At 46.7% G+C, this 27,939-nt stretch overlaps 1 protein-coding gene across 2 annotated transcripts in view; it reads left to right on the top strand.

The window, feature by feature from the left end:
* LOC147659114 (uncharacterized) overlaps nucleotides 1-27,939 on the top strand; it is a 91,301-nt gene that overhangs the window by 12,263 nt on the left and 51,099 nt on the right. The window contains exon 3 of one of the 2 annotated variants that reach the window (XM_086951964.1): nucleotides 12,805-12,891. The exons of the other annotated variant lie outside the window; for it this stretch is intronic. Coding sequence (XP_086808090.1) covers nucleotides 12,879-12,891 — 13 coding nt within the window. The 5' untranslated portion in view covers nucleotides 12,805-12,878. The remainder of the gene's footprint in view (nucleotides 1-12,804; nucleotides 12,892-27,939) is intronic. 2 annotated transcript variants of the gene reach the window in all.

Genomic DNA, 27,939 nt, shown 5'->3' with positions numbered 1-27,939 from the left:
TCAGGAAACAAGGTACCTTAGCCGCACTCAGGAAACAAGGTCCTCAAGTGTTCCTTTACCTAGATGACTGGCTGCTAAGAGCTTCACCCCAGGGCTGCCAGAGTGACAAAGCCTGTCTCACTGTTTCTCACTGGCCCTCACTGTAAAATAGCAAAAGTCCTCCACGAATCTCAGTCAGACTATGACATTTCTCTGAGCAGATCTAGACACGATACAGAACAAGGCCTTCCTCTCCCAGGACAGACAAGGAAGGCTAATGTACTTGGCTAAAAAATTTTTTGAAAGAAAGCAGTACGTTTCTGTGAGACCAGTCGCTCCTAGGCCTGATCGCTTCTGCAATAATCTTGCTCCTGTTGGCGCACCGCAAAACGAGCAGCCACTAGTACCGGATTTCAACATTATCATAGAGGCTTCCATGGAGGGCTGGGGAGGCCGTTTACAAGACCTTTAGTCTTAGGATTTATATGTATACTTTTTCCCCCTTCCCACTGATTTCCAAGGTCTTCGCCAAGCTGAAGACGGATGCTGTTGTCTCCAATTGATCGCTCACAGGTGTTCCAGCCTGCACTGGTTTTCAGAGACCAAGCCCATTCACCTTCCACCAGTGAGCTCTTTCCGGACATTGAATCACAGTCAAACATGCTTCCCGAAGCAAGCCTCTCTCCATTTGCATGCAAGGCTCCCAAGTTCTTTGAGTTTAGGAACTTACATATCACTCAAGAATGCAGAGATTCTTTCTAAATCTAGAGCAGAAGGCACGGCCAAAACTTACAAGTTAAAGTGGAAAAGATTCTGTCACTGTTCGAAATGGAATTTCTGCCAAGATAACCCCTGCTCACCCTCTAGGTAGCGTGACGAGAGCAGTCGAGGCTTATCCCGGAGGCATTGTAAGTTAAGCATTTGCACATGCACCCACCGGCAACATCCCAGGCCCCCCACAAAAGGAACTCCACACAAGGTTATATCAAAAATAGCCTTTGTATTATCAATACACATCAGATAGTAATCACACCATATACATTGTGACAACCAGCACGGGCAGTATTTACAAGGGATTATATATACAGGACAGGGCCACGTGGACCACTGTCAGAATCAGCACTTAGTAGAGCTAGCATTTAGCACATAGAATAATTGTAGCCCAAATAACAAGTGTAGAACTTAGGTACACTACGCAATACTAATCTCCTTAGGCATAGATCACGCAGGGACACATAACCTTACTAGCATAACCATACTAGGTAAGAACAACCTTCTAAGAAAAAGCACATTTAGAAGTAGGAAACAAGCATAAACGCAAAGCAAATTATGCAGGAATACACATTAGGCAATTATCATAAACACAGGAGGTAATCACTATGCGCAAGAATCACATTTACTGACCCCTAGACCAACTTGGCCTCTCCGGGGCTCACACGCCCATTGTCCAGCAGAGTCGGGGCTACAAGCTGCCAATGCAGCAGGGCGCGGGGGCACCACCTAAACGTTGCAGCTGCCCACTAAGTGCTGGGCAGCTGTAGAAACTGATCCTGGCACCAGCGTGCCTTCTGGATCTCCTCTGGGGCCCTTAAATGACAAAATGCGGCCAAACACGACGTGGGAGCCACGTAGGCTCTAAACACAGAATGCCCCCACACATTGGAGCCTCGTGGGTTCTGATTGCAAATGCTCAATGGTGCAGCCCCAAAGTAAGTATGGGCCAAACTGTGCCTTGGAGCCCCTCTCAACAATTGTGGGCTCGTAGGAGCGGCCCACTGGCAAACGGGCGGCTCTATCTCAGGGCACTCCAAGGGGGGGTTTCTCCAATCACTAGACCTCTCCCCTCACGTTGGAGCGGCCCACGCCGGACATGAGCCGGCTTGGACGTGGCTGCACTGGCACACTCGTGGAAGCCCCACCAGCCCTCTTTCACTCACCGGGCGGTGTCGGGTGTCTCTTGTGTTGGAAACCCGCAGGGCCCTCCTATCTGTGGACACGGGGCTCTCCTCTTCACATGGGAGCCCGTCACCTTACAGACGGCCACTGCCTCTTCTGTCAGTGTTGCGGTGGCTGCCTGCGGGACTCCCTCTTCCCTACGGGGGTCCCGCCAGCAAGATCCCGGGGTTGTGTGGCGGCCTCCCTCTTCCAGCCAGGCTCAACTTCCCACCCTCGGCTTGCCTCACAAAACTTCCTTCTTTCTTGGCCAGGCCCGCCTACGTTTCGGTGCAGGTTGCCTGGCTTCCGGCTAAGTCCAGGCTGCGGCGGTGATGTGTCACACCACGGGGTAGGCTCCCTGTTTAGAAGCAAAGTCCCTGGTGGGGTGGGCAACCGCTAGGGATATATATCACACCACAAGGTCCCTTGCGGGGTGGGCACCCGCTAGGGATGTCGACAGCACAGCAAAAGGTCAAGTCGCAGGGTGGGCACCTGCGCAATATCAAAAAGTACGGCAAATAAGCGGGGTGGGCACCCGCGCCGAAAATCAAAGGATATGGGGATCCCCACGCCGGGAAATCCCTCATAGGCGATCGCAGCTCCGGGCTGTAGTTAAAAGTAGAAGTGCTCCTAGCACTCAGGATGTAGCGCTCCCCAGGCACTTTAAGAGGCAAAGTCCAGGAAAAGTCCTTAGAAAAACAGGGGGGGCAAAGGCTGGGCCCAGGGGTAAGCTCACAGGGCCCTTCAGCAGGGAGGCAGCACCCAGTTGCGGTAACCTCCTGGCGCCCAGCAACAGCAGGCCCCCCTTTCTGGCCAGGAACAAGAGAACATTTTCATGGGGTCACAGCCCCTCTTTCATACACATATTCCCTTTGTCGCAGGATGGGGGAAAAACCAGATGCAACTGGTTTTGGAGCACTCTGTTGTGCTCAGCCCCTCTCCCTATTCAGAGGACAAGCTAAGGACATCAGTCACACCACAGGGGGCGGAGCCAGCATTGTGTAGGGAAGGCCCAGCCCTATTCAGGTCCCAGGTACACTCTTCCCTCCCATCAACATGCAGATCTCTCCTCTCACCACCGGGCAGACCCATCCTGACTCCTGGAGCAAGGCACACCAGCCAGACAGTCAATTCACATTTATTACACAGACATGCCAACTTCTAGAAGTGGCACTTCCACACCAGACACAATAAATCTGCGCACGTCATCGCGCAACATTTAATCAAACGAGTCCGCACATACCAAACTCTACCCTGCACTCCCCACACATCAGGTACCACCACTGACACTCCCCATGCACTCCTATGGGAGGCAGGCCAATCTCACCACACGCACTCAGGGAGCGCACGCACGTTACACTGCGCCACAGTGCTAAAGTGCTCAAAGACCAGAAATCACTATAATTCTGTCATAAAAGCAGGCAAAAAGTTCACGGGTGAACCTGCCAAAAGGGCCAAGTCCAACAGTCACTTGTGTCAACAAAACGACTTGCACCCATCCCACGCTTCTCTGGAACAGATCTTACCTTATCTGCTTTCTATGGCCAATTCAGCCTGGTTTACTCATCAGTCACTGTTCACCGTGCATCTATTTCAAGGTACATACATTTGGCACAGACTCTCTCTCTGTTCTATAAGGCTCATACAGCAATTCATGAAAGGATTCTTGGGAGCTTCTCGACCGGTGCGAGCTCCTCCTCCGAATGACATCTCAATGTGGGCCTCTCCAACTGATGAGGCAGCCCTTTGAACCCGTTCATAACGCTGACTTAAAGTTTCTCACATGAAAGGGAGGCTTTTCTCCTCGCTCTTACATCTACCAGAAAGGTTAGTGACATGCAAGCCTTTACCACTCAAGAACCTTTCCTTCGTTTAAAAGATTAGTTTGTACTTCTCAGAACAAACCTGAAGTTCATCACAAAGGTCTTAATTCCACCTCAATGAGCCTTTCATCCTTCAAACTCTTTTCCTCAACCCAGCCTCACCGGCTGAGCAGGCTCTTCATACTTTGGACATCAAGTGGTGTCTCAACTTTTACCTTCACAGAGCTTAGCATGTTCGCAAGAAGACCAGCTACTTGTAGCTTATGACCAAGGTTGTCCCAGCTATCCCAGCACCCACTACTAAACCACACCTAAACACCCTTCTATCCCAGCTACCACACATTTCTACCATCCCCTACAAACAGTACACACCACTAGCTGATCCACTCATGACTAACACAACCTAATTCCACACCACAATGAACTATAAAGTGCGTGCACTCTGAGTGCATGTGGGGAGATTGGCCTGCCCTTCCATAGGAATGCAGGGGGCATGATTGTCCATGGTAATTCCTGATGTGAGAGGAGTGGAGGGGCGAGTTTGGTATGTGCTAACTTGTGAGATTAAATGCCATGCCATGGTGTGCGCAGATTTATTGTGACTAGTGGAGAAGTGCCACTTTTAGAAGTTGGCATTTCTGTGTGCAGTGTCTGCATGCCTGATGTGAATTGCATGTCTGGCTTGTTATTGACTGGGGATGGCTGGTGTGCTTGGCTCCAGGAGTTAGGATGGGTGCCCCAGTGGTGAATAGGAGATCTACATGTTGATGGCCGGGGAGGAGTGCACCTGGGACCCGAATAGGGCTGGGCTTTCCCTCCACAATGCTGGCTACACCCCCTGTGGTGCGTCTGTCCCTGGCCTGTCCTGTGAATAGAGGAGCTGAGCAAAAAAAGTGCTCAAGTGCTCCTAAACCAGTTGAATCTGGTTCTCGCCTAGCCCTGTGCTGGGTCACAAAGTGATTTAGCTGTATAAATAAGGGGCTGTGACCCCATGAAGATGTTCTTTGACTTGAAACTACCAGGGGCGTGCTGCTGCTGGGGCCCAGGGGATGGCTTGCCTCCCTGGGCCCTGCCCTGCCCCTGGAGGACTTCTTGGGACCCTTCTACTTTGCTTAATTTTTCCCAGGACCTTAGAGACTTTTGGGGGCTGCCCCAGTACCTTGTGGGTGCTGGTTTTGTTTTTGGGGCACCTGGCTCCTCCTGCGCTGCATTTTCCCTCTGGAGCGCTCTGTTTTGGCCCTGCAGCAATGGGCTGCAATTGTCTGCAAGGGATTTCCGACATGGGGACTCCCCTCGCCTGTGCTGCCTTCCTTGTGGGTGCCCACCCCGATTATTCTGCTTATTGTGGATTTAATTAGGCAGGTGCCCATCCTGCATTATGGCCGCTTATTTAATTTTGTATGCGCGGGTGCCCACCCCGCGACTTTGCCAATATTCCTACACAGAGGGAGCCTACCCCTCACTTTCTGCCCGAGATTGCCGCTGCTGCCGCCCAGCCGCTGCTGCCTGGAAGTCAGGCAAGTTTGCCTGCGACTTGGACAGGTGCCTGCATCTGGGCCGGCGGAAGCCAGAAGCGGCGCAAGCGTTGCGCGGCTCCCATTAGCTTGGGGGAGCCCCTGAAGTGGAGTTAGCTCGGAGCCTTGAGGGGTCCACATCCCAAGTCCCGGTCCCGAGACAGGGGACCGGGTGAAGCCTGGCGCATTGAAATGAAATGAAATGAAATGAAACTGTTCTTATATTGCGCAAACGTAGCCCAGTGGGCGTCAAGGCGCCTAAGTAACATGCAGAAGCTAGCACCCCCCCACAGTCCTATTCTCTCATAGGTAGGCCCTCTTAAAGAAGCAGGTTTTGAGAGCCTTTTTCAACAACTCGATAGAAGGGAGAGTTTTTATTTCAATGGGGATGGAATTCCAAAGCTGCGGGGCAACCACAGAGAAAGCTCTGGCTCCCCATCTAACAAGTTTGACACGGGGAACCACCAGTTGACATAATCCCGCAGAGCGAAGGCTTCTTGTAGGGATATAGCGCATTAGAAGAGAACCGATAGCACTAGAGGGACCTTTCTTCAATGCTCTGTAGGCTAGACACAGAATTTTAAAGGAGATTCTGTGCTGCACAGGGAGCCAATGGAGGACCTTCCTGGCTGAGGTGGCGGAAGAGGCTTTCGGAAGATCCAAGACAAAGCGTGCTGCAGCATTATGCACAGTCTGCAGTCGGTGTATCAGGCTTTTATTGGCTTCCATGTATGTACAGGGAGTTGCAGTAATCTAGCCACGAGCCCACCAGGTCGACTGCAACCTGTTTGCGCTCCTGGGGGGAGAGATACCCGCGGATTTTATTGAGTATCCTGATCACACCCCAGCAGGTGGCCACGGTCCTGTTAACTTGTAGGGACATAGAAAGCGAGGTGTCAAATATTACATCAAGATTTCTGGCAGATTGGGAGGGAGTGGGGCAGATGCCAAGAGAGGAGGGCCACCACTCACTAGACCACACATCTTGGTCCTTCCCAAAGATCAACACCTCCGTTTTTTTGCCGTTCAGTTTGAGGGAATTTATAGTCATCCAGTCTGCCACATACTGCATGCAGACCCTGAAACTGGCGGCAGATGTACTAACAGAGGTGTGGGCTAGTGACACCATGATCTGAGTGTCATCTGCGTAGGACACCACCTCCATCCCCTGAGATCTAACTAGTCTTGCCAGGGGAGCCACGTAGATGTTAAACAGGGTCGGACTTAAGGAGTTGAGAAGGTGGGGTTCTTGTGAGGAGAGAGAGAGCCCCGCAAGCGCCGCCGCCTATTTCATGCAGAGGGGGGGCGAGAAGCACATTGCCGGTGCCTGCCCCCCTGTCGCATCCAGAAGAGAGGAGCTCCCAGGTGAAGGGAGTCCCCGCGAGGCTCTCGTGAGAGAGAGTGAGCCCAGCTCACTGCCCCGCTGAGCGAAGACTGCTGCTTGTGCCTGGTGAGACAGGTAAGTGTGGACATCTCCGTTGTGGTGGTGCCGGTGGGAGACGGAGTCAGAGCGGCCCGCGTGCTCAGTGGGCTGCTCCGATGATGGGGCAGTAATTGTTTCAAAAAGCCCCATGAGGTGCCAGTGAGGGTACTGTCGTTTTTCCTGAACGGCCCTGTCCTTCAGCGGGCCACTCCAATGTGGCTAGATTGTTTGGCGGGACCCCGTGGGGGTCCCACAGCTCCGTGGGCCCGTGCCGCCCCTGATGGGCATTATTCTCCAGCTGCCCCACTTTTGCAGGGGTCAGCTGCGACGAGGGGGCATCTTAGGTTATAGAGCCCAAGTAGCCCTAGTGAGGAGCATAATTTTTTCCGGAGCCTGTACGCTCCTTGGACATGTTTATTTTCAGAGCCAGATGGTTCCAACGTGGGGCACATTGATTTCAAGGGCTACCGAGAGCCCAAGCCCCATTTGCATATTTACAGCTGCCCAGCAAGTAGTGGGCAGCTGCACCATTTAGGCACAACTCTAGAGAAAGTCCCTGAGAGGGACAGAAGTGGCGCAGAGGTGCCAGGCCTTCCACAGCTGCGCATCAATTGGTGCCAGCTGCATCGTTTAGGCCCCCAGGTTATGGTTCTCAGCTGCTCAGCAAGTAGTGGGCAGCTGCAATGTTTAGTTTTTGCGCAGTGGCGCACCCTTGACTTTCGCTGCCTAGGCAGCAGCCCTGACTTTGTGGAACTAGGGTATTTGAGCCCCCTATTTGAGATGGCCAGTTGGCCAGGGGGATTATTACATTTATAGGGCTCCAGGCCCTAATGTGTTATGTTCTAATGTGAGTGGTGCTAGGAAATGTATTGTGTATAGTATGTTTTACGCACCCTGTTTTGTAGTCTAGTTCCTATATTCCCAATATGCTCTGCGCATTGGAATAATATATCCTTTAGATGTGACGTAGGACTTAGGTCAACTAGGCCTCTATCGAATATATTAGACTTAATTGTGAGTGCCAGCTGGCTCAGAGGTCACTAGAAACTTTCTCGAATAAACAAGAAGGGATTAGTTTTTGACAACCGCATAAACATAAACTTTGTTTCCCCAAGATAAAATGTATCTTCAGTCATTGAAACAATAGATAGATATTTTACTCAGTCAATCGTGCATCCTTCGTTTCACCAGAGGTGCAGAGAAAGTAAAGAGAAAGGCGTTTTCAATAAAAGGTATTTTATTCAACAGTCTTCTTTCTCATGCAGAAGAAATGAACTGCTACAATCGTAATACTTCTTGTAAGGTATAATGTGTACAGCAAGAAGAGTATTATAAAATAATACTGTAAAATCATGGTATGGTTTCAAAGCCATAAGATACATACATAAATAACAATGACTAAAATACTCTACTGGTGCATCTAAAATACGCCTACCCTGATGTACCTAACCTAAGTCTAGTACAAGGGAAGTGTGGTTTAGCATAGGTTTAGCATTCTTTACCAAGAATCTATCCAAGATTTCTCACAGGGTCTAATCAGCTCCGTACCTTGGTTTAGAATGAAGGAGGTCTGGTATCTCTCTGTCTCAGGACTCGATTACTCAACACCCCGCAAGGGGAGGCTGGAAACACTGGAGCTGGATTTCTCGGCCAGAGAAAAGACAGCGTCTCTCCCAGTGCATCTGCTGGAGGGTCGGCTTCCTTCGGCACTTGCTGCAGCGAGATGCGTCGGGCAAGTAGATAGTCAAACTGCTCCAAACCACCGTATGTTTGCTAGGGCAAGTGTGGGCATATTTATACCTTGAAGGTGCCGAGTTTCACGTAAGGCTAGACATAGTAACGTCAAAGACTAGAGTTCTTTGAAAACTCCATGAGTTCTTGGATAAATCAATATTCAAGCAGGGGGAAGTTCCTGACTGCTGAAGGTGGGTTTTTCCAAGAAATCGTTGTGAATTTTCGGAACTAGTGGAAGTAGCCATGCCGTATTTGGACTGCATGAGTTGTCTAAATATGGTTATGATTTCTATGGCTATATAAGGAGAAGGTGATTTATACCTATATATGGGCATGAATCTGGAAAATTACACTAGTGTCCTAAAATACTATACAACACCCACTCCACTTTAATATGTTCGACATTACTAAATTATAAGCACTTAAAACATATCTAAAGCATGTGTTTACAATCCCACCCAAAATGCATTTGAAATGGTTGCACACGAAAAATGAGCATTTGAATTGCATGCATTTGACAGTAATGATTTCATTTTAAGCATATAGTGTGATATTCTTAATTCTAACTGAATGAATCATGAAATTTATATTTATAAAATGGCTCTGAATTACAAAAGAAAAGGTTGAGACCATTTCATAGCAGAGTATAAACTGTTTTGGTTTGAGGACCAGGTCAAGTATTGTCTATAGGAAGTATAAAAATAATTCTTGTTCTCTAAGAATAGTTCTACTTTAAGCAGATTACTTTGTGCCAAAAAGAAGAAACCAAAAAAGTTAAATTTTTGGAAAAAGTTCAAATCAGATTTGTAGAAAAATAGAATTTCCAAGTTAGAAGTATGTTTTGAAAAGTGAAGGTCGAATTCAGTTGATAGAACGCTCTGCGCTAATTTCAAAAGTTATTCTCGCTGTCAGGAGAAAACATTCACAGCCAGATTCATCAACCGAAAATCGGCTCGCAAAGGGCCAGATTCTGAGAATCTGGCCCTTTGCGAGAGCAATTTTTGCATTTGGGATTCATCATCCCAAATGCAAAAATCGCATTTGTAGAAATCGCAAATTTGCGAATAATTGCATTTAAGGAATCTCAATTGGAGATTCCTTAAATGCAATTCATGAACCATTTAAAAATTGCGATTTCGCAATCTGGGGCCGCTATTTACCGCGAAGTCTGACTTTGTGGTAAATAGCGAAAACTTAGAAAAATGCTCTTTTTTGCATTTTTCTAAGTTTTATGTTACACACACATGTCCTTTGGACATGTGTGTGTGCACAACACAGTGTACAAGAGCATTTCAGGGGTGCTACAGGGTGTCCTTTGGACACCCTGGCCCCTTGAAATCGCTTCCTTATTTGTGATTCGCTAATTGCTAATCGCAAATAAGGAATGACTCCCCGTTCATTCCTATGGGCCTCTAGGCCCATAGGAATGAATGGGAATGCCATTCTTTATTTGCGATTAGCGAATCACAAATGAGGCAGTAGAAATCGCTATAATTCTAGCGATTTGTACATGAATCCTGTTTTGCGAGTCTTTAATAGCGATTCCTTAATAATCGCTATTAAGGACTCGCAAAACGGGACTTTGATGAATCTGGGGGTCGATCTTCTAAGCTGGCAAAGAAATTGTCAACCCCAGTAGGTGAAAGTTGGACTACTTCATTAAGTAGATAATTCGTACACAGATATGAAGCATCGCCGTCAGCGTCAGTCGCATTAGCAATGTTCTCAGTAGATGGTACCTGTGTGCCTGTTGGTCCACGTATCTCACCTTCAGCTGGAATTGCCAGTGAGGCCTCAATGAATGCCGTCATCAGGATTGGTAGCCGTTGGGGACAACACGATTCATGAGCCGTTACCAAGCAAAGCGTCAACATCCGTTGGCAGTGCTGATGGAAGTATAAGAAAAACGTCCAACATGCATTCGTCTCCACAAAGCAGGCAAATTAGAACAGGTAAGGTGCAATCTTGCCAGATTGGTCTGAACGACAGGAACCATGTGGTATTCAGATCTCTCAAACGAGCCAAGCCAAGCCAAGAATCTGTGTTATACGATCACGATACTGCATTGCCAGAAGGGTGTTCTGCATGGAAATTTGGGTCTCGCTGGTGACTGGTCCTGCCATATCGGGGCGGAAGGAACAAAAATAGAATTCCTGCCTCGAGTCCCAAAATGAGAGGCAGTCCGCCGAAGACAGAGTGCATGAAGTTTGGAAAAATGCCTAGGACTGCTTTAAAGGGTGCTAACAGTCCAGAAAAAACTGCCTTAAATACATATACAATACCACTCGTATCAGACATGTTTAAGATACGACCTAACATTTCTACGAAATGTATGGGGCAGTTTGTTGATAATAGGGTATGTATCTCCACAGAGGACCTTGCAACTTGCAGATCATACGTCTCTTTGGACGAGATCAGTGGCACCGTTTTTTTGTAAAAGAATGTCTTTCATTCTGCTTAAAGTATCAATTAGTATAGAAGAGATGTTCAGTGAATGCCATAGCGGCGACTCCCCATCTGTCTTAGTTTTACGAAACAATACTTGCATAAAACAAGTGACCCTGGCTGACACACTAACGAGATAGGCTATTCCTGGCATCATTCCACAACAGCTGTGATCATTCAACATTCTGTAGCTACCATTGGACAGCTGCCTAAAAACTGGATCTATCACTGCTGCCGGGGAACCTTGCAGGTGGCAAGGTAGGTTAGTCAAAGAACCATCACAGGCTCCGTGTAAATTAATACCCTGACATAAAAGTGTACCACTTAGTGTGTTTCTGCAACTTTTACCACTAAAATACTTCCTTTCCCCCAGTCCAACATTTGTGTGCATGGTAAATCCCAGGTCGACTTAATGTAATCTTTACCCAGTCTTTCATATAGGCCTGCTGGTATGTAATTTAAGCAATACTGGAACTGGAAAGACGTGGTGTTGATTAGACGCCAAGGCACGTAGCCTGAACGAGGATTTTGTCATGTCCAGCCTAGCAGCATTATAGAATGTAATTGAGACTGGCCATGTTGCAACATGAGCAGGTCTTGTTCTATTATATCTATGCCAGAGGATACCATGCTGTCCAAAGAATAAATTCTGGAGGAGAGAGTCGTTAACCCATTGTCCACCACAGAGAGTGCTTTCTCTAAATTGATACGATCAATTTCTCATATTCTTTCTGCCGTTTCCATTTGCGAGACTTTCCATGCTTCATTGTAAGCAGCGTATATACCGGCGTATATGAAACGATTATGACGTGGTTTGAGAGGTCCTAGTAAGAAGTCTCTTAAATCAACGCCATCTTTAAGTAAAGTTAAGTGTTTTAATTTCTGGAAGTGTGGATTTCTGTAGCCACTCAAGGCATAGTTTTCCTACACTGTATGTTACTATCCCTGGACGTTGTCTCTGGACATATCTTGGATCTGGCCTGGTTACTGTAAACCCTTGTCTTGTTCAGGAATCTATCTTGATAGTTATTGATGTCTGTGGGCCAGATTTTTTTTCCAATCTGGATTTGTTCTGTTCTGTTGTAAAATTTGTTTTACGTCAACCTCATCTGTAGTTCTATTACCATCAGGTGAGGGTTTAGGTATAGACGGTTTGTTTAAATCTTTTCTTAGCCAGGCCAAGACAAGATGTCTGAACGGTGTCATTTAAAAACATTATTTGTTCTGGGATGATTCAGACTCTGAATAAGGCTTCTAATCCTTGCACTTGCCAGTCCTTTGTGCCCCAAACAGTTTTTGTCTCAATGTTGTCTTTCCAAAAGTCAAAACCTAATGTAGACAGCTGAGCATAAAAGGCCGCAGAATAAATTTGTTTGGTATTAGTCAACATACTTTTCATTCCTGTCTTAACATTTTAAAGTAAAACATTACTGGATTTGAGACATTGAAACCTGAAAATACATAAATTTTTCATAGAATGTTTTTGAGCTACCCTTTGGTGGCGTTTGACAATGTTCCCATTCATTATAAGAAAAAACAATCTCTGGTTTGCAGATTTGTGCAAATAATGTTGACCATAGTGAGTATAACAAAACATTTGTTCATGATCTAATGAACCTTCTAAGTATTCATGTTTTGTAAATTTTGCTGACATTTCTAAGTCTGCCATCATGTTATTAACAGTCTCGAAGTCCCAATCATCAAAAAATGTGCTGGGTGAAACAAAGTCACTCAAGGAGACCTTAAATTGGTGTAGAATCTTCAATAGCTCAACTGGACCATAAATGTCATAATCAGTTCTGTACCATGCTATAGCACCTGGTATAGGAACCGCTGTGATGTTTACTGATGAAAGGTCTCTTTGCTCACAATGGGATGATTTGTGTGGCTTTAGGAGCAAGTTGATGATCTTACTTGCTGTGTCCATTTTACTATATTTTCCTTCTATCAGTTTTCCCAAACCTAAAACAAGAATGAGCCAAAGCAGAAGAAAAGGTACACCTAACACAATCCAAAATTCAACCCATGGTGAAACCAGGTATGTTTTTTCAAGTTGATGAAGAGTTCTGTTATTTTTTCTTTAAAAGCTTTATTTGCTGGCTTTGTTTCTGGCTCTCTGGGATCCTCCCAGAGAGCCAGTTCTGTCAATTGTTGGAATCGCATCCGGATTACTCTATCGCTGGAGGTACTTGAACCCTTGTCATATTGGTAGTGTCCGGTGCTAGATCATTGTAGACAGGAGTGTCTTGACAAACTGTTATTTGGGTTTTAAGAAGTACATGTTCCATGCCTTTATTGCATAGTCCTTTTTTTCTTGCTGTAGGTTTATCAAAAGTGATGAGTCTCTCAGTTTGGACCTCTTGAATTGTAGCAAGATTTGGCCTTCTGCTACTTGTTCAGAGCCGGCTGGGCCTACTACTTATTATTGGCCACATGATGTGAATGTGAATCATCTTTAGAGGCATCAGAACACAGGGTGCGCAAAACATACTACACAGTACATTTCCTAAATCCCAAAGAAGCACATAAATCACAATAGCACATAACTCACATTAGGGTCCAGGTTGTGCCACTGTGCCAAAACCTAAACGTAGCAGCTGCCCACTACTTGCTGGGCAGCTGAGGACAAGAACAGGGCTTAAGCGCTGCAGCTGGCACGAAGTGCTGCGCAGCTGTGCAAGGCCAAAGTAGGGGTGAAGGAGTGCGACTCACTCCTGAGTCCAGAGACATGTCCCAAACAAGGAAAACAAAAACGGTGCAGCTGCCCACTACTTGCTGGGCAGCTGGGAACTCAAAACTGCGACTGGGGCCCTCACTGGCCCTTAGGAACAAAGACTGCGCCAAATGGGGGAGCCATCTAGGCTCTGGAACAATACTGCGGCACAGGCTGGAGCCATCTAGGCTCTGGACGCATGAAGTGCATTTGTGGGAGCCCTCCAGGCTCCAACAGAAACATGTCCATTTTGGGGGAGCCCTCTAGGCTCTGAACAATACATGCCAACTGGGGGGAGTGGCCCGCTGCCAGCCGGGTCCGCTCTACCTCCCGAAATGCCCCCTTGGTTGGAGTCCCCCCTCCGGGGACTCGGAAATTGACAACGACTCTGGCGTTGAAGTCCTGCTCTGGGGACTCGTGAAACAATGGCCCCAGAGCCCTCATGGGCTCAGAACAAATGCTGCCAATCTGGGGGAGCGGCCCTCTGTCAACCGGGGCCGCTCTACCCCTACAGAGACTGGCCCTGAAACGTAGATAGCGCTACTGGGGGGGATGGGCACCAGCAATGTGCCCAGACGCACCCCCTCTCCCCAAAGGAACACAATGGGCCCCACTCACTGGCTCGGCCGGACTCCTCTGGTCGGCAGTGCGGGCGGGGCTCTCTGTCTTCGGGGCTCCCTCCAACGCATGGGAACCCCGCAACACTGGTGCTGCGTTGCTGGCGGCCCCGGGGTTCTCCCTACCTCATGGGAGGCCATACGCCAGGCGGCTTCTATTCCTTCGGCGTGGGGCTCTCCCAGGCTCACGGGTGCCCCGTGCTGACTTCCGGCGGCACTTCTCCCTTCTTGGCGGTGGCGGCGGCTGGGACTTCCTGGGAGCAAGCGGAAGTCCCGCCCCGCTCCAGGCCGCCGGACTTCCTGTTTTGCCACGGCGGCGCCATTACAGTTTCGGGGCAATAACGAGGGGTAGGCACCATCTAAGTATAAAATAAAAGTAGAAACGGGGTGGGCACCCGTTATTAGCAATACCAATATGGGCACAATGCAGAGTAGGCTCCTGCAAATAAAAATGGCCTAATAAGCGGGGGGCACCGGCGATGTGCACACAAGGGCAGGAGTGCTTCCCTGTGGGAAAACAACAGCGCTCTGCCCAGAAATACAAATAAAGCGCTCATGAGGCGCTGGGGGGCACAGAAACCCTAGCCCAACAAAGTAACTGGGGCAAAAGGGCTCCAAGAAGTCCTGGGCATCAGGGAGGTCAATGCAGGGCCCAGGGGCCAGCACACAGGGCACTCCAGCAAGGAGACAGCCCCCATGGCGGTCCCTCCTGGGCCCCACCAGCAGCAGCCCCCTCCTATTAGGACCCAAGCAGGAACTCCAGGTATCCAGGCATCCAGGGGGTGGGCAGGGCCCAGGGAGGCAAGCCTTCCCCTGGGCCCCAGCAGCAGCACGCCCCTAGTAGATTCAAGTTAGGAAACAAGAACATTTAACATGAGGTCACAGCCTCTTTTTAGACACACATTTCTTTTGTCTCCAAAGGTGCAGGCAAGGGGCGAACCAGATGCAACTGGTTCTGGAGCACTTTGTTTTGCTCAGCCCCTCTCCCTATTCACAGGATGGGTCAGGGACATCAGACACACCACAGGGGGTGGAGCCAGCATTGTAGAGGGAAGGCCCAGCTCTATTCAGGTCCCATGTGCATTCTTCCCTGCCATTAACATGCAGATCCCTCCATTCACCACCGGGACAGACCCATCCTGACTCCTGGAGCCAGGCACACCAGCCAGCTCCAACCAGTTACAAGTCAGACAGTCACTGCACAGACAGGCCAACTTCTAGAAGTGGCACTTCCACACTAGACACAATAAATCTGTGCACATCATCGCACAGCATTTAATCACATGAGTCCGCACATACCAAACTCGACCCTGCAATCCCCACACATCAGGTACCACCATGGACACACACATTCCCCATGCATTCCTATGGGAGGGCGGGCCAATCTCACATGTTCTCAGAGAGCACATGCACTTTACACTGCACCACAGTGCTAAAGTGTGCAAAGACCAGAAATCACTATAATGATGTAACATTAAAAGGCAAAAAGTTCAGGGGTGAACCTGCCAGAAGGGCCAAGTCCAACACGTATGTGCCTATAAAGACTCGCAAATCGTTTATAACAGTTCGGGCATCAGCCGAGTGCTGGGGCCACATCCAAATAAATCTTGAGCATGAGTCCACTGCGACCATGATATATTTATAGTTACCATCCCTCTGTAAGGGACCACAGTGGTCCAGGTAAACGCACGCCAGTGGTTTATCTGAAATAAGAACGGGTGTCTTTACAGGACGTTTCACTGTTGAAACCTTCATTCGCTGGCATATTTCACATTCCAAAACATAGTTTCGGGTCTGTTTCCTCATGCTAGGCCACCAGTATATGTTTTAATAACGACACTGGCAGACACACCTGCGTGTGCAGAGGCGAGCCCTTCATGTGCTGCTAAGATCAGTCCTAATCTATGTTCCATGTTTGGAATGACTCTATCCCCCACTCCAGGGATTCGAGCAAAAGGAACATTATTTGCATCAGTTATATGAGTACTTGAGTGGAAAGCCTTTTGGAAGTGTTTTACCACTATTTTTAATTGAAGCAGTGACAGCTTGCATTATTTCGCTATCTATTTGTTATTGAACGAGTGATTGCAGCTACGGAAGCCGTTTGCACGGCTGCCTTCGCGGCTTCATCAGCCAATGAATTCCCTGCAGCATAAACGCCATCACGCTGAAAACTCAGTGGATCACGTGCGTCTTTTGTAGTTCTTTCTGTAATAGAACTACTTGTTCCCAAAGCATTTTGTGCTTAATTGTGCCACCTTTTGCATCTTTGAACCAGTTTTGAACCCAGTTCTGCAAATATTCATTGTATGATTGGACGCAATAATACGAATCGCACACTAGGAGTGTGGGGAATTCGCGATCAGTATTTTCAAGCACCATCTTGAAGGCCTGTAGTTCAGCTCTCGTAACGACCATTATGCGCTTTCCATGCGCGAGGGCTCTTTTGCTACTGCAGTTTGAACGACTGTCAGAATTTTCTCAGTTGAAGTAAATTTCATTTCAGCTTGTATAATTTTATAAGCTATTGGTAACTTTTCACCTTCATTAAAGGTTAGGTATGTGAATCCGTATCTCCCTGGGATGATTTGGATGACAAGGTTGCGTACGTTTATGCGTGTCTGTAAATGTTTTGTCGCTAACATGTCTGTTTGCACTGAACACAACATTTCTGTGTTTTTGAGTCCAATTAGTCCTTTTAAAATCAGGTTTGATTAGTTCGTAGAGAGGTTTAACCCTTTCTGCGTAATTTAGAACGTAAGTTCTTCCAAAATGTTTTCAGTGTTTTCAGGGGTTGGAGCAAGGCGCACTTTTCTAAAGTTGTCTGCCAGGCTTTTGCCTTCACTTGAAAGTCCGTATCCTAAGAATAGGATGTTGAGGTGGGCAATTCGTGATTTCTTAAAATTGAATTTGTACCCTTCATATGCGAAACCGAGTATTATGGTGTACACTCTGTTCAAGTGCCTGTCCAAAACATCGTCCATGAGATAGATGTCATCGACATAAGATAATGCCTCATCATACGTTTTGTAGTAACTGTTACTCTGGCTGAAAATAACCCTGGACTGTTCTTGAATCCCTGGGGGAGACAGCAAAATTGTTGCTGTGACTCCATTGTTGAGAAAGCGGTTAAGTTCCTGCTTTCGGGTGCAATATTTTTGCAGAACTAACCGTTATATCTAATGTAGTTTTATACTTCTTTCTCACGATGTTATTCATCAGTGCTGCACTGTGAATTTTGTACTGCTAATGTTTTGTAACAAGAGTTTAAATGTCTGTAGTCCAAAACTAGACGATATGTATTGTCTGGTTTGGAAACAGGAAACAAAGGATTGTTCATGGACGAGGTGAATGTTTCAATAACCCCTTGGTTTTCAAGTTGATTTAAAATCTCCCTGACTTGTTTCTTAGCTTCCTGTTTAACAGGATATTGTCTTTGCATTGTTGGTTGAGTTTCTAACTGGATTTTATGGAGAGGAGAGTCCTCATCCCATCCTACGTGATTTTTATATAATGCTTGAACCTGGGTTACAGCCTATTTTCTGGCATAAGTGTATTTTTTATGAATTGTAATGTGATTTGAGAAGGCTGGCATAATGTCTTCGCCATATGGGCACTCCCTGACAAATTCAGGTGGCCAATCTTTTTCAGCTAGAAGAATGTCATAACCCTTATAGAGCTTCTCCCAAAAGAGTGTTCTTATTTTCCAAGTTATGTCCCCCTTCATCCGGAGAGTTACTTCATATAACTTATGGGGTACACTAACCCTAGTGTCGGCAGTTTCAACTTGAATGCATTCATTCAAGTCAGCTGTCTCCAGATCCTTCAGGATCTTGCGAGCTAAGGTGACTTCTGCTGCGCTGTCTGGCACGGTCTGAGCCCACTCCCCATTCTTGAGATGTTTCCCCAAGATCCTCGGCATGTCTGATTTTTAGACTTGCTACCTTTTTTTTAAAGACTTGTTTCTTATTTTTTGGAACGTGTTGATCGTCTTTGGACTTCATGCATTCTTCCTTGTGTTCTGACCGTCCTCTCCTTTCGGATTTCTGTGAGGAAGTCTGAAAGGTACGAGAGGAACGTGTATCAGTTTCTTGATATCTATCAGGTTTTCTCAAATTATTCCTATTCCTGAGGTTATACTCTTTTCAGAGGGCTCCTTTTGAGGAGACCTACCTCTGGTCTGAACGCTTCTTTCTGGGAAGTGTTTGTTTAGTGTTTTCCCACTTCTTCTTAGGAGTAGTGAGTGTTTTAATAAATACTTTTTCAGGATTTTCTGTTAGTTCGGGTTTTACTGGTTTGCCACCCAAACTATCTCGTTCTTCGTAGGATTTTTCAATTCTAGCAAGTTCATATGGTTGCTCAGTTATATCAAGTTCTTAGTTTTTGGCGGATTGCCACGGATGCTGCTTCATCTTTAATATTAGCTAATATTATAGCGGAGACCTGTTTGAAGTCTTTAATTTCATACCGAGATTTAAAGCAGGCTCTGCCCCGTATTCATTATGAATTTGTTTAAGGATGTCTGGTATTACCGCCATGGACTGGACACCATGAGTTTTTGTGTAGATTACAGCAAAGACTGTACCCCAAGTGTCACAGTCCTCCAGATGTGGTGCGATCCCCATAGGTAAACAGATTGTCAGAATCGTGTGTTTCTCATGAGGTGGACTATCGGGAAATACTGCCTCTATTTGAGTAAGTTTTTGAGCTAACCAGAACAGGATTTGTTCTCGTTTTGCAGACATTTTTACCAATGACTGATTGTATAATCTGTGGTATAATTTTATTTGTGTTCCCCTGGTGAGGGGTGTGGTGTGGAAACCTTATAGCAAGTTGGACTGTTAAAGTCTGCATGACATATTGAACCAATTGTCTATACCTCTATAACAAAAATTACCCTACCACCTATAAGTGATAGGCCATTCGCTATAAGCTTCATAGTGATGGTTTTCCTTAGATTTTCTGGGATGATTACAACATCCTCATTGGCTTCGTTAAAGCCTGTTGTGTCAAAACCTGGTTGGTTTGCATTTACTGCCTCAGGATTGTCCTCATTGGACATTTTGTTGACTGAAAGTTTGCAGAGCAAGTTTCAAGTAAACAAAGATAAGGTGCACAATATTTTGGAACACTGTATCCTTAAACGTTGAACTAAACCAAAAACTAATGCATACCATTTTTGTCCTACTCAGTTTCGGCGGATATTTCATCCTTTCACCCACTTCCGACCGTCTTTTTGAGTATTTTACGGGAAAAATGGGTGTCCCTGAAAAGCACAACTGAGTTACTTTAGAATCTAGCTTAAATTAGTGCCTTACCAAACGTTGGGCGCAATGTAGTGTAGCTCCTATATTCCCAATAGGCTCTGTGCATTGGAATAATATATACTATAGAATTGACGTAGGACTTATGTTGTCTAGGTCTCTATCGGATATATTAAACTTAATTGTGAGTGCCAGCAAGCTCGGAGGTCACTAGAAACTTTCTCAAATTAGCAAGAAGGGATTCGTTTCTGACAACCGCATAAACATGACAACTTTGTTTCCCCAAGATAAAACGTATCTTCAGAGTCGTGGAAACAATAGATATATATTTCACTCAGTCAATTGTGCATGCTTCGTTTCACCAGAGGTGCAGAGAAAATAGAGAGACGGGCATTTTCAATAAAAGGTATTTTATTGAACAGTCTTCTTTCTCATGCAGAAGAAATTAACTGCTACAATCGTAATACTGGGTATAAGGTATAATGCGTAGAAGAGTATTATAAAATATTACTGTAAAAGCATGGTATGGTTTCTAAGCCATAAGATACATACATAAATAACAATGACTAAAATACACAACAGGTGCTTCTAAAATACGCCTACCCCGATGTACCTAACCTAAGTTTAGTACAAGGGAAGAAGTGTGGTGTAGCATAGGTTTAGCATTTGGTTGCCAAGAATCTATCCAAGATTTCTCTAAGGGTCTAATCAGCTCCGTACCTTGGTTTTAGAATGACGGAGGTCTTGTAGCTCTGTCTCAGGACTCGATTTCCCAACACCCCGCAAGGGGAGCCTGGAAACACTGGAGCTGGATTTCTCGGCAAGAGAAAAGACCGCGTCTCTCCCAGTGCGTCTGCTGGAGGGTCGGCTTCCTTCGGCACTTGCTGCAGCGGGCAAGTCGACAGTCGAACTGCTCCAAACCACTGTGTGTTTGCTAGGGCAAGTGTTGGCATATTTATACCTTGAAGGTGCCGAGTTTGACATTATTATGTCCAACCTTACGTCAAAGACTCAAGTTCTTTGAAAACTCCATGAGTTAGTGGATAAATCAATGTTCGAAAAGGGGGGAGTTCCTGACTGCTGAAGGTGGGTTTTTCCAAGACATCGTTGTGGATTTTCGGAACTAGTGGAAGTAGCCATGCCGTATTTGGACTGCATGAGATGTGTCTAAATATGGTTATGATTTCTATGCCTATAAAAGGATGAGGTGATTTATACCTATATATGGGCATGAATCTGGAAAATTACACTAGTGTCCTAAAATACTATACAACAGTTTGATACCTCTAAATATGGTTTGATTATGCGGTTGTTCTGCATATCATGGTTTATGCGAGTGAGATTATGTTCTCTGTGATTTACGCCCCTAATGTGAGTTATACTTAGGTGGGTAGGGTCTAATGTAGTTAGACTTGGGGGATACTGTGCATAATGTAGTTTGTCACAGGCTGATGCTGAGTACAGTGGTTACCAGTTTTTACTGGTTGTAAGTTTATGATCTGATTTACTTTTAATAAATTCACTCTGTGATGGTTCTGACAGTGGTCCATGTGGCCCTGTCAGGTGTATATAATCCCTTGTAAATATTGCCCAGTGCCAGTTGGCACAGTCTACATTATCTGATTACTATTCTAATGTGTTTTGAGAATACAAAGGCTATTTTTTATATAACCTTCTGTGGAGTTCCTTTTGTAGTGTGCCTGGGATGTTGTTGCTGTTGTGTGCGTGTGCAAATGCTTTACACATTGTGAGAAGTTAGCCTGGCATATGATGTCCACTATTCTAGTGGGCACCTTGCACCAGTCTAATCGACTCTTATTGATGGTGGTTGTAAAGTCAACCTTATAGAAAGCTATCCTAGTGGTAGCATGGACCAGCAGTCATAGGCTAAGACTTCAGAGAGCATGTGAAGCAAGCTGTTTGACCAATTATAATCCCTTGAATACCAAATGAAAGGACACCACACAAGGTATATAGCAAATATATATGTATTTATTCTAAACACAACACCTTTGCACTCTTTATGAGGTCAAAGTACATTACAAGAATCTCAATTAGCATACAATAGGTTGCACAGTATAAGTTTTGCCCTAGGGGCCTCACAAAACATATACTAAAATAGTGGTATAAAAACCACGTGAGGAATAGAAAGCAGGCCTAGGGCCTGTGGAATCACTGGGGCTACTCTAAACAACCAAAGGTTAGGAAGTAGGAGACCCCCCGGGAGACGCGTGCAGTGTCTAAACACAGCCTCGGGTTTGTAATGGCTGCCCTTTTCTGGCTCTTTTGAGAGGGAGAATGATGGAGAGTGACTCCAGCCTATCACCCCCATAGTATAGGGATTAGGACTATAGACAGGGCCCCTGTTTTACATATATTAGGGCATTTTCGTGTCACTTTCCTTAATGTAGGGCTTATGAATTTAAGTTAGGGGATAGATATATAAGTATTAGTCATGATTAGCCCATTTGCTAACATGCTAGGATATTTTCCATGGAGTTACGCATATTGTGGGCTCCGTAGGCCTTAAACGAGAGACTCCATTTTGCTTTCTGCCCGGTAGCTTGAGAAGGCTTTCTAGGTGAAGTGTAATGTTTAGTTTTAAGCTGTTGTTCGCTTGGAGAGAACCGGCTCAAGCTGGCCCTTATCGAAGGAATGTATTTTTCTCCACTCCGAAGACACAACTTCAGGCCGGCCGGCTGGGAACGTGTCCTTGGTACGGGGAGGTACAAGAATTTGGTGGGCGGCAGGTTACTGGCCGTAGCTTTCCATGAAGGAACGGGCTTTGATATTAGCGAAGGTGTTAGTCAGTTTGAGGGTTAGTCCGTAGGTGGCATCTAGCCGTTAGCATCTCTGCTATTAATTATCTTATGGCGGACAGTCGCCATCTTTGAAGTCCGAGAAAGATTTAAGACCGAAACTCTCTGAGAAAGACTGAAGGAGAATTAGCGCGGAGCGCACTGATACAGAGAGAGAGAGAGAGACGGTAGCTAATAACCAGCAAGGTTCCGGTGCCCTGGAGGGAAGCAGACGAGGTTGAGCCTAGCGGTGCAGACGTGTGCTTGTGACGGCTGGGTTGTGACTGCAAGGCGAGCCAGGACACAGTGACGAGAAGGGAACCTAGATGACTGCCGAGTCCAGACTTCATATTAACCAGGTGACCTCCGTCCTTTTCCCACTTTAATCTTTACCTTTTCTTTGCAGGAATTATGTTGCATAGTAATGTGATTTGTGTCTATTGTCAATAAATATCCTAATTCTTATAGAATTATCGTGTGCCTCGTGTTCCTGTTCAATCTCGGTAAATGCATCTTCTAGTCAGGAATTGTTTATGTGAACGGATGTGAAATCCCGATCAGGTAAATGGAGATCGAACAAAGAGGAAGTGAGTGGACCTTTGATGCCAAGAACAGGGGGGTACATTATATAATTTGGGAACAGCATCCAAAGTTATTATTATAGTTTTATCCCGGGTAGGTAACTGAGACTTTGTCCTGATGACTGTTCATAGGAATGTGGTCGTCGTTGATATGCGGCGTTAGTGAGAGCGCTGGGGAGGATTACCAGCGCGGATACCCACAGGATTGTGGCTTGCATAAGTGAGAGCGCCAGGGGGGACACTGGCATGTAGATCGACAGGGTTGTTGATCGTTTGGAAAAGGGAGCATTGGGTTCTGCAGGCCCATGTGTAGTCGCACCGGATTGTGCGCAATATCTGCCCTAGGGTAGACCGGTCTGGGTCGGGGTGGCCGCGAGACCAACCGATGTGAATAAGATATTGTAGAAAATCTATGCATGTGTATTGTTATTCCCCATCCTTAGGTGTGATTTTGTATATATATCTGTATATCTATCCATTGTGAATACGTTCTAAGGAGGGAAGGTGAGTACGTTTTGGCTGGGTTATAAGGGGCCCCTGGGGGCTGATCCCATCTAAGCGGAAAATCCAGCCATAACAGGGTTACCATTGACTTTCTAGGGGAAACATAAAAGTTACAAAAGTACAATTTAAGGTTCCTTCCGGATGGACTACGATGGAACCCTTTTAAATTAGGACACTTTGAGAGTTCAAGACCCATGGGAGCACCGGAGAACCAGTGTTACCTCACCCAGGGAAGCCCGGTGCATAGGTACCTTTTGGTGTCGGGTTTCGACGTCGTTTTCAATTGAGAGCTGCAAAGAAGTGCTGTAGGCGACCAGGGGAAAAGTGTCCTTGTGGATCCAAGGGTGGATCGAAGATCTGAAGAACCTGAAAGCAGAGGGGACAGGGTCTGAGTCACTTGCCAGTGACAAGGATTGCGACAGGAAGATGACAGGCGATGTCGGGTGCTTTCAGGTGAAAGAGGTGAAGCTTGTCTCTTCAGCCACGTGGTCCAGGAAGCATCGACTATGACCAGGCGCTGGATTCAAGCTGTCCCATGAAGGATCTAGTTGACTGCGGTGTTGGAATCCGGATTGGACCCAACAAGCCTTGGTAACCGTAACCCAAGCAGGATGTCGAGATTGGCTTTGTTGCAGATCAGTAAGGTCCGTGGAGCTTCTCCTTTGTAGGAAAGCTGGAGCAAACAGGAAAGCAAGTTATATGTAAAAGTTAATCTTCCATGGTTTCACCAGCCAACGGACAAGGAGCCGGGAGGACGCGTCGAGCTGAAATGCAAAAGCGGATCCCACGGGACACTCGTAGAGTGTGGGGGCTTGAGCTTGGGTGCAAATGGTGCTCGGGCTGGGGCTTTAAGTACCTCAATGCACAACTGCAAGAAACCTCAGGAGTCAATGCAGTTAGCAAAATGCAGGATGTCCAGGAGTTCTGGTCCCACATCTCTTGTCCGCCACGTGTCTCAGCTTTGCTGTGAGCGAAACTCTGGGTCAGATGTCTGAAAGTCCGTGTCCTGTGTCGCAGATTTTTTGGGATCCAGCGGGAGCCTCGAAAATGCAGACCGTCAAAGTTACTGTTGGTACCGGTTTGATCAGGGTGGTCACTCCTTGACCACAAGGGAGATATCTTCCATCTTCCAGTCGAAATGGAACGTCGAAGGTTCAGGATTTATGTATCAAAGTTTCGTCCAGGGTAATCTAAAGTCCTGGGGACACAGCTCCTATACTTATACTAAGTTTGGGGGCTGGACTACCTGTAAGGTCCCTTCTATGGGTGGACCTGGGGAGGGGGTGGTTACACCCCTTCCCCTTTGTCCAGTTTTGCACCAGAGCTAGGGCCGAGTGCTCCAGCAACCGGTTTAGACTGGACTATGCATGAAGCACCTTGTGCCCCAGGGAGTGTCTGAAAAAGCATTCCCTGAATGCAACCCACACTGCCCCAATACACTAAAGCCTGGCACCTCCCCTGACAGGAAACCTATTGTTCAAGCCTCCCCTGCCGGAGTTTCATCCAGCAGCAGGAGGTCAGACTCGTGTCTGTGGCAGCAGCATACATTTTCTGATGCCAGGGCTCTGTTTAATTTTAACCGGGTAAACCAATAACTACATGTCTTCTCTCTCTGGAAGGGTGGAATGCTATCCCTGCTACCAGGACTGGCGGAGGTGTAGTATTCCAAAGTGTTTGACACCTTACACGACATGTTTTGATGAATCCAAACCAAAGTTAGCATTAACCGTGAGGATTATAATGAATGTATGTATAGGCATTTATATAGCGCACTACTTACCCGGAGGGTCCCAAGGCGCTTCGACCGCTGCGAAACCCTTCCTGGCTTCCCTGAGAGATGGTCCCTTAATGGGTATCTCCAGGGTGAGACCAGGCATCCCCGGCGGTCTGGTGGGGCCGTTAGTGAAGATGAGGCAAGCTAATGCCCAGAGTTGCCGAGTGTGATCGTTGATCAGAGTGGGCACCGAGGCGAGAATTATCGAGTCCGCTGACCCTGGTCCAGAAACCTGCCGTGCCGGGAATCGAACCCTGGCCCCGGGCCGTCCTCTGCTCTCGGGTCTGCCGCCTCTAACCAGTGAGCCACACTACTTCACATAATGCACTTAAGAGTATATGGTATGGCTATATCATAGAACTGCTATATGGAGATGGTTCCGAAAGCTGCAGAGGGGCTCAGCTCATGCTAGGGCAACCTCTCACATAAAACCAAGCACTCTTCCTCCAGGATTGTCAAGGCCTGCCATAGGAGTGACTTATAGGTATGTGTAAAGCCTGACACACTATTCATAACTGAATCATGGTTGGGAGATGATATGGCTCCAGTCCTGCATGGAGCCTTTCTTCTAGGCTATCACACAATCGCCCAAAATTGCATAGGCAAAGAAGGAGGTGGCCTAGCTGGTGTGTTCAGACAAACATTACATATCACTAATGCTGACCGTCTCTATAAGATTGTGAGGCCCTTATCACCAGATGCAATCCTATACCATCTTTCTCCTGCAACGTCTTGCTGCTTTACAGACCTCCAACTAGCAAGGCAACATTCCCAGACACACTTCTAGACACAGCTTCAAACCTGATAACACTACACTCCAGCCTATGCGCTCTGGGTGACCTCAACATTTGGTTTGACAAACATAATTTGCACTATCAAAAAGAATCATCGCTGGCCAAACGTACTGACCCTGTATCAGATCGTCCACAGACCCACACACGTTGCTGAGCACACCCTAGATGTAATTTTTGCTAATACAGAACTAGTTATCTTTTAAACTAACTCCATTCACATGGTCAGACCCCCATTAGCTTGCCTTCGAACACAAAACACTAAGCGACGTACCTAAAACCCCCTTATATGCATCCCCCTATCAGCTGTGGAACTAACTACATTTTGAACGCTTAAAACACAGTCTGCACCCAATACAGATCTAGACATAGTCACTTAAAAAACTGTATGAGTGGCTACAGGAAGCTGTTGGTATCCTGGTACAACTAAAAAACGCACAACTGAACAAAAGAAAACAAGCACCTTGGCTAAATACAGAGATAAAAAACATAAACCAGCAAATTAAAAAGCTGCAACGTGCCTGGCTCAAAACAAACGCCAACCAAGACAAACTTCCCCTACAGATAGTACACGTCCGCTATGAAAAAAGCAAGGGGGAAATACTATATAGACAGAATTCAAAATGCTAAGGGCCCATTATATCGGGCAGATCGCCGTCGGCGGTGGCGATCCGCCCACCAAATGTTCTTGGTTCACCCCTGCCATATTAGAATGGCAGGGGGCACAGCGGCGGTCGGAAAGACCGTCCACCGCCTCTCCACCGGTCAGATTGCTGGCTGGGCAGAAAATCAATAGTAGGAGACTCCACCATGGAAAGTCATGCGGGAAATCACCTTGGGGGCACATTGCGGGCCCCCGGGGGGTTTGGGTGGCTGCACTGGTGCGGTACCCATTGTACCTCCCATCATTGCTAGGCACGTGCCTGTCACGTTGGGTATGACGATGCACTACATGGGCTTAACATTGCGGCAGGTGCTGCTTAAAGCAACGCCTGCCGCAATGTTAAAGTCGAGGATGCGCCCGCCAATGTGGCAGGCCCATCCTAATTTGCCTAGAGGGACCACCGCAACATCAGCTGTCGGTCCTGTGCTCCGTTGCAGTGTCCGCCCGCCATTATATTAGGCCCTTAAATGTGCAAATAAAGAATTCTATATAATCCAGTTCACAGACAAACTGGCAAGTCATTACAGACAAAGCAGACACCTTGGGCTTCTACTTAAAACAGAGACAAGCAGCAGCACCAACTCTTTTATGAAGCTACAATCCACAAATACTCTAACCCAGCCTCTCCGTTCCTTCAACCAATTAATTTATGGATCTGGTCAAAGCAAGCAGGCCAGCCAGCAGCCCTTCTGACCCGTGTCCACCTCAAACCTTCAAGACAATTCACATAACAACCTCTGCTGCCCCTCCAGTAAGAAGAATCATCAACTCCTTCGCTACCAGAATATTTCCAGAGGAACTCAAGAAGTCCCACATGTGGCCATTACTGCAGAAAATAAACTTGGACCAGCTGAACCCTGACAACTACGGACTGATTTCAAATGGACATTTCCTTGGCAAACTGATAGAAAGAGCAGCGTTCGCCAGATGTCACAATTCAGTGAAGAGAATGCCATACTCTCAGACTTTCAAACTGGTTCTGTTATATCCTGCCTATGTATTAATGTTTCTCCTATGTTACCTGGCCCCTAGCTGCTCAGAAAGTGTGAGTTTTCTATGTGGAATGTTGGTGTGATGGAGATGATTGGAATGTGGGGGTGCCTGTGTGGTGCGTAGTGACAGCGGGAGCATGAACTGAGCAGCAGGCGGGCTGCTCCTGTTGGGGCTTCTTTACATGGATGCGAACCTGTAACTAAGACTTAATAAAGAGTCTTCAAAGATACTCTTCGGCTCCCTGTCCTACATCACAATATAATTTAGGCGATGATCTGGAGACAGACCCTTGCTTGACAGCTGGTCTTACTGAAGATGATATGGTAAAGAAGATTTGAAAGCTGAAGGAACTCTCAGAAACGATGACATTGACATTTTATAGTGCAT

Source organism: Lissotriton vulgaris, unplaced genomic scaffold (assembly GCF_964263255.1).
Source record: "Lissotriton vulgaris unplaced genomic scaffold, aLisVul1.2 SCAFFOLD_2417, whole genome shotgun sequence".
NCBI lineage: Eukaryota > Metazoa > Chordata > Amphibia > Caudata > Salamandridae > Lissotriton > Lissotriton vulgaris.
Note: the sequence above shows the minus strand (reverse complement) of the source record. Positions and strands in the feature narration are given on the sequence as shown.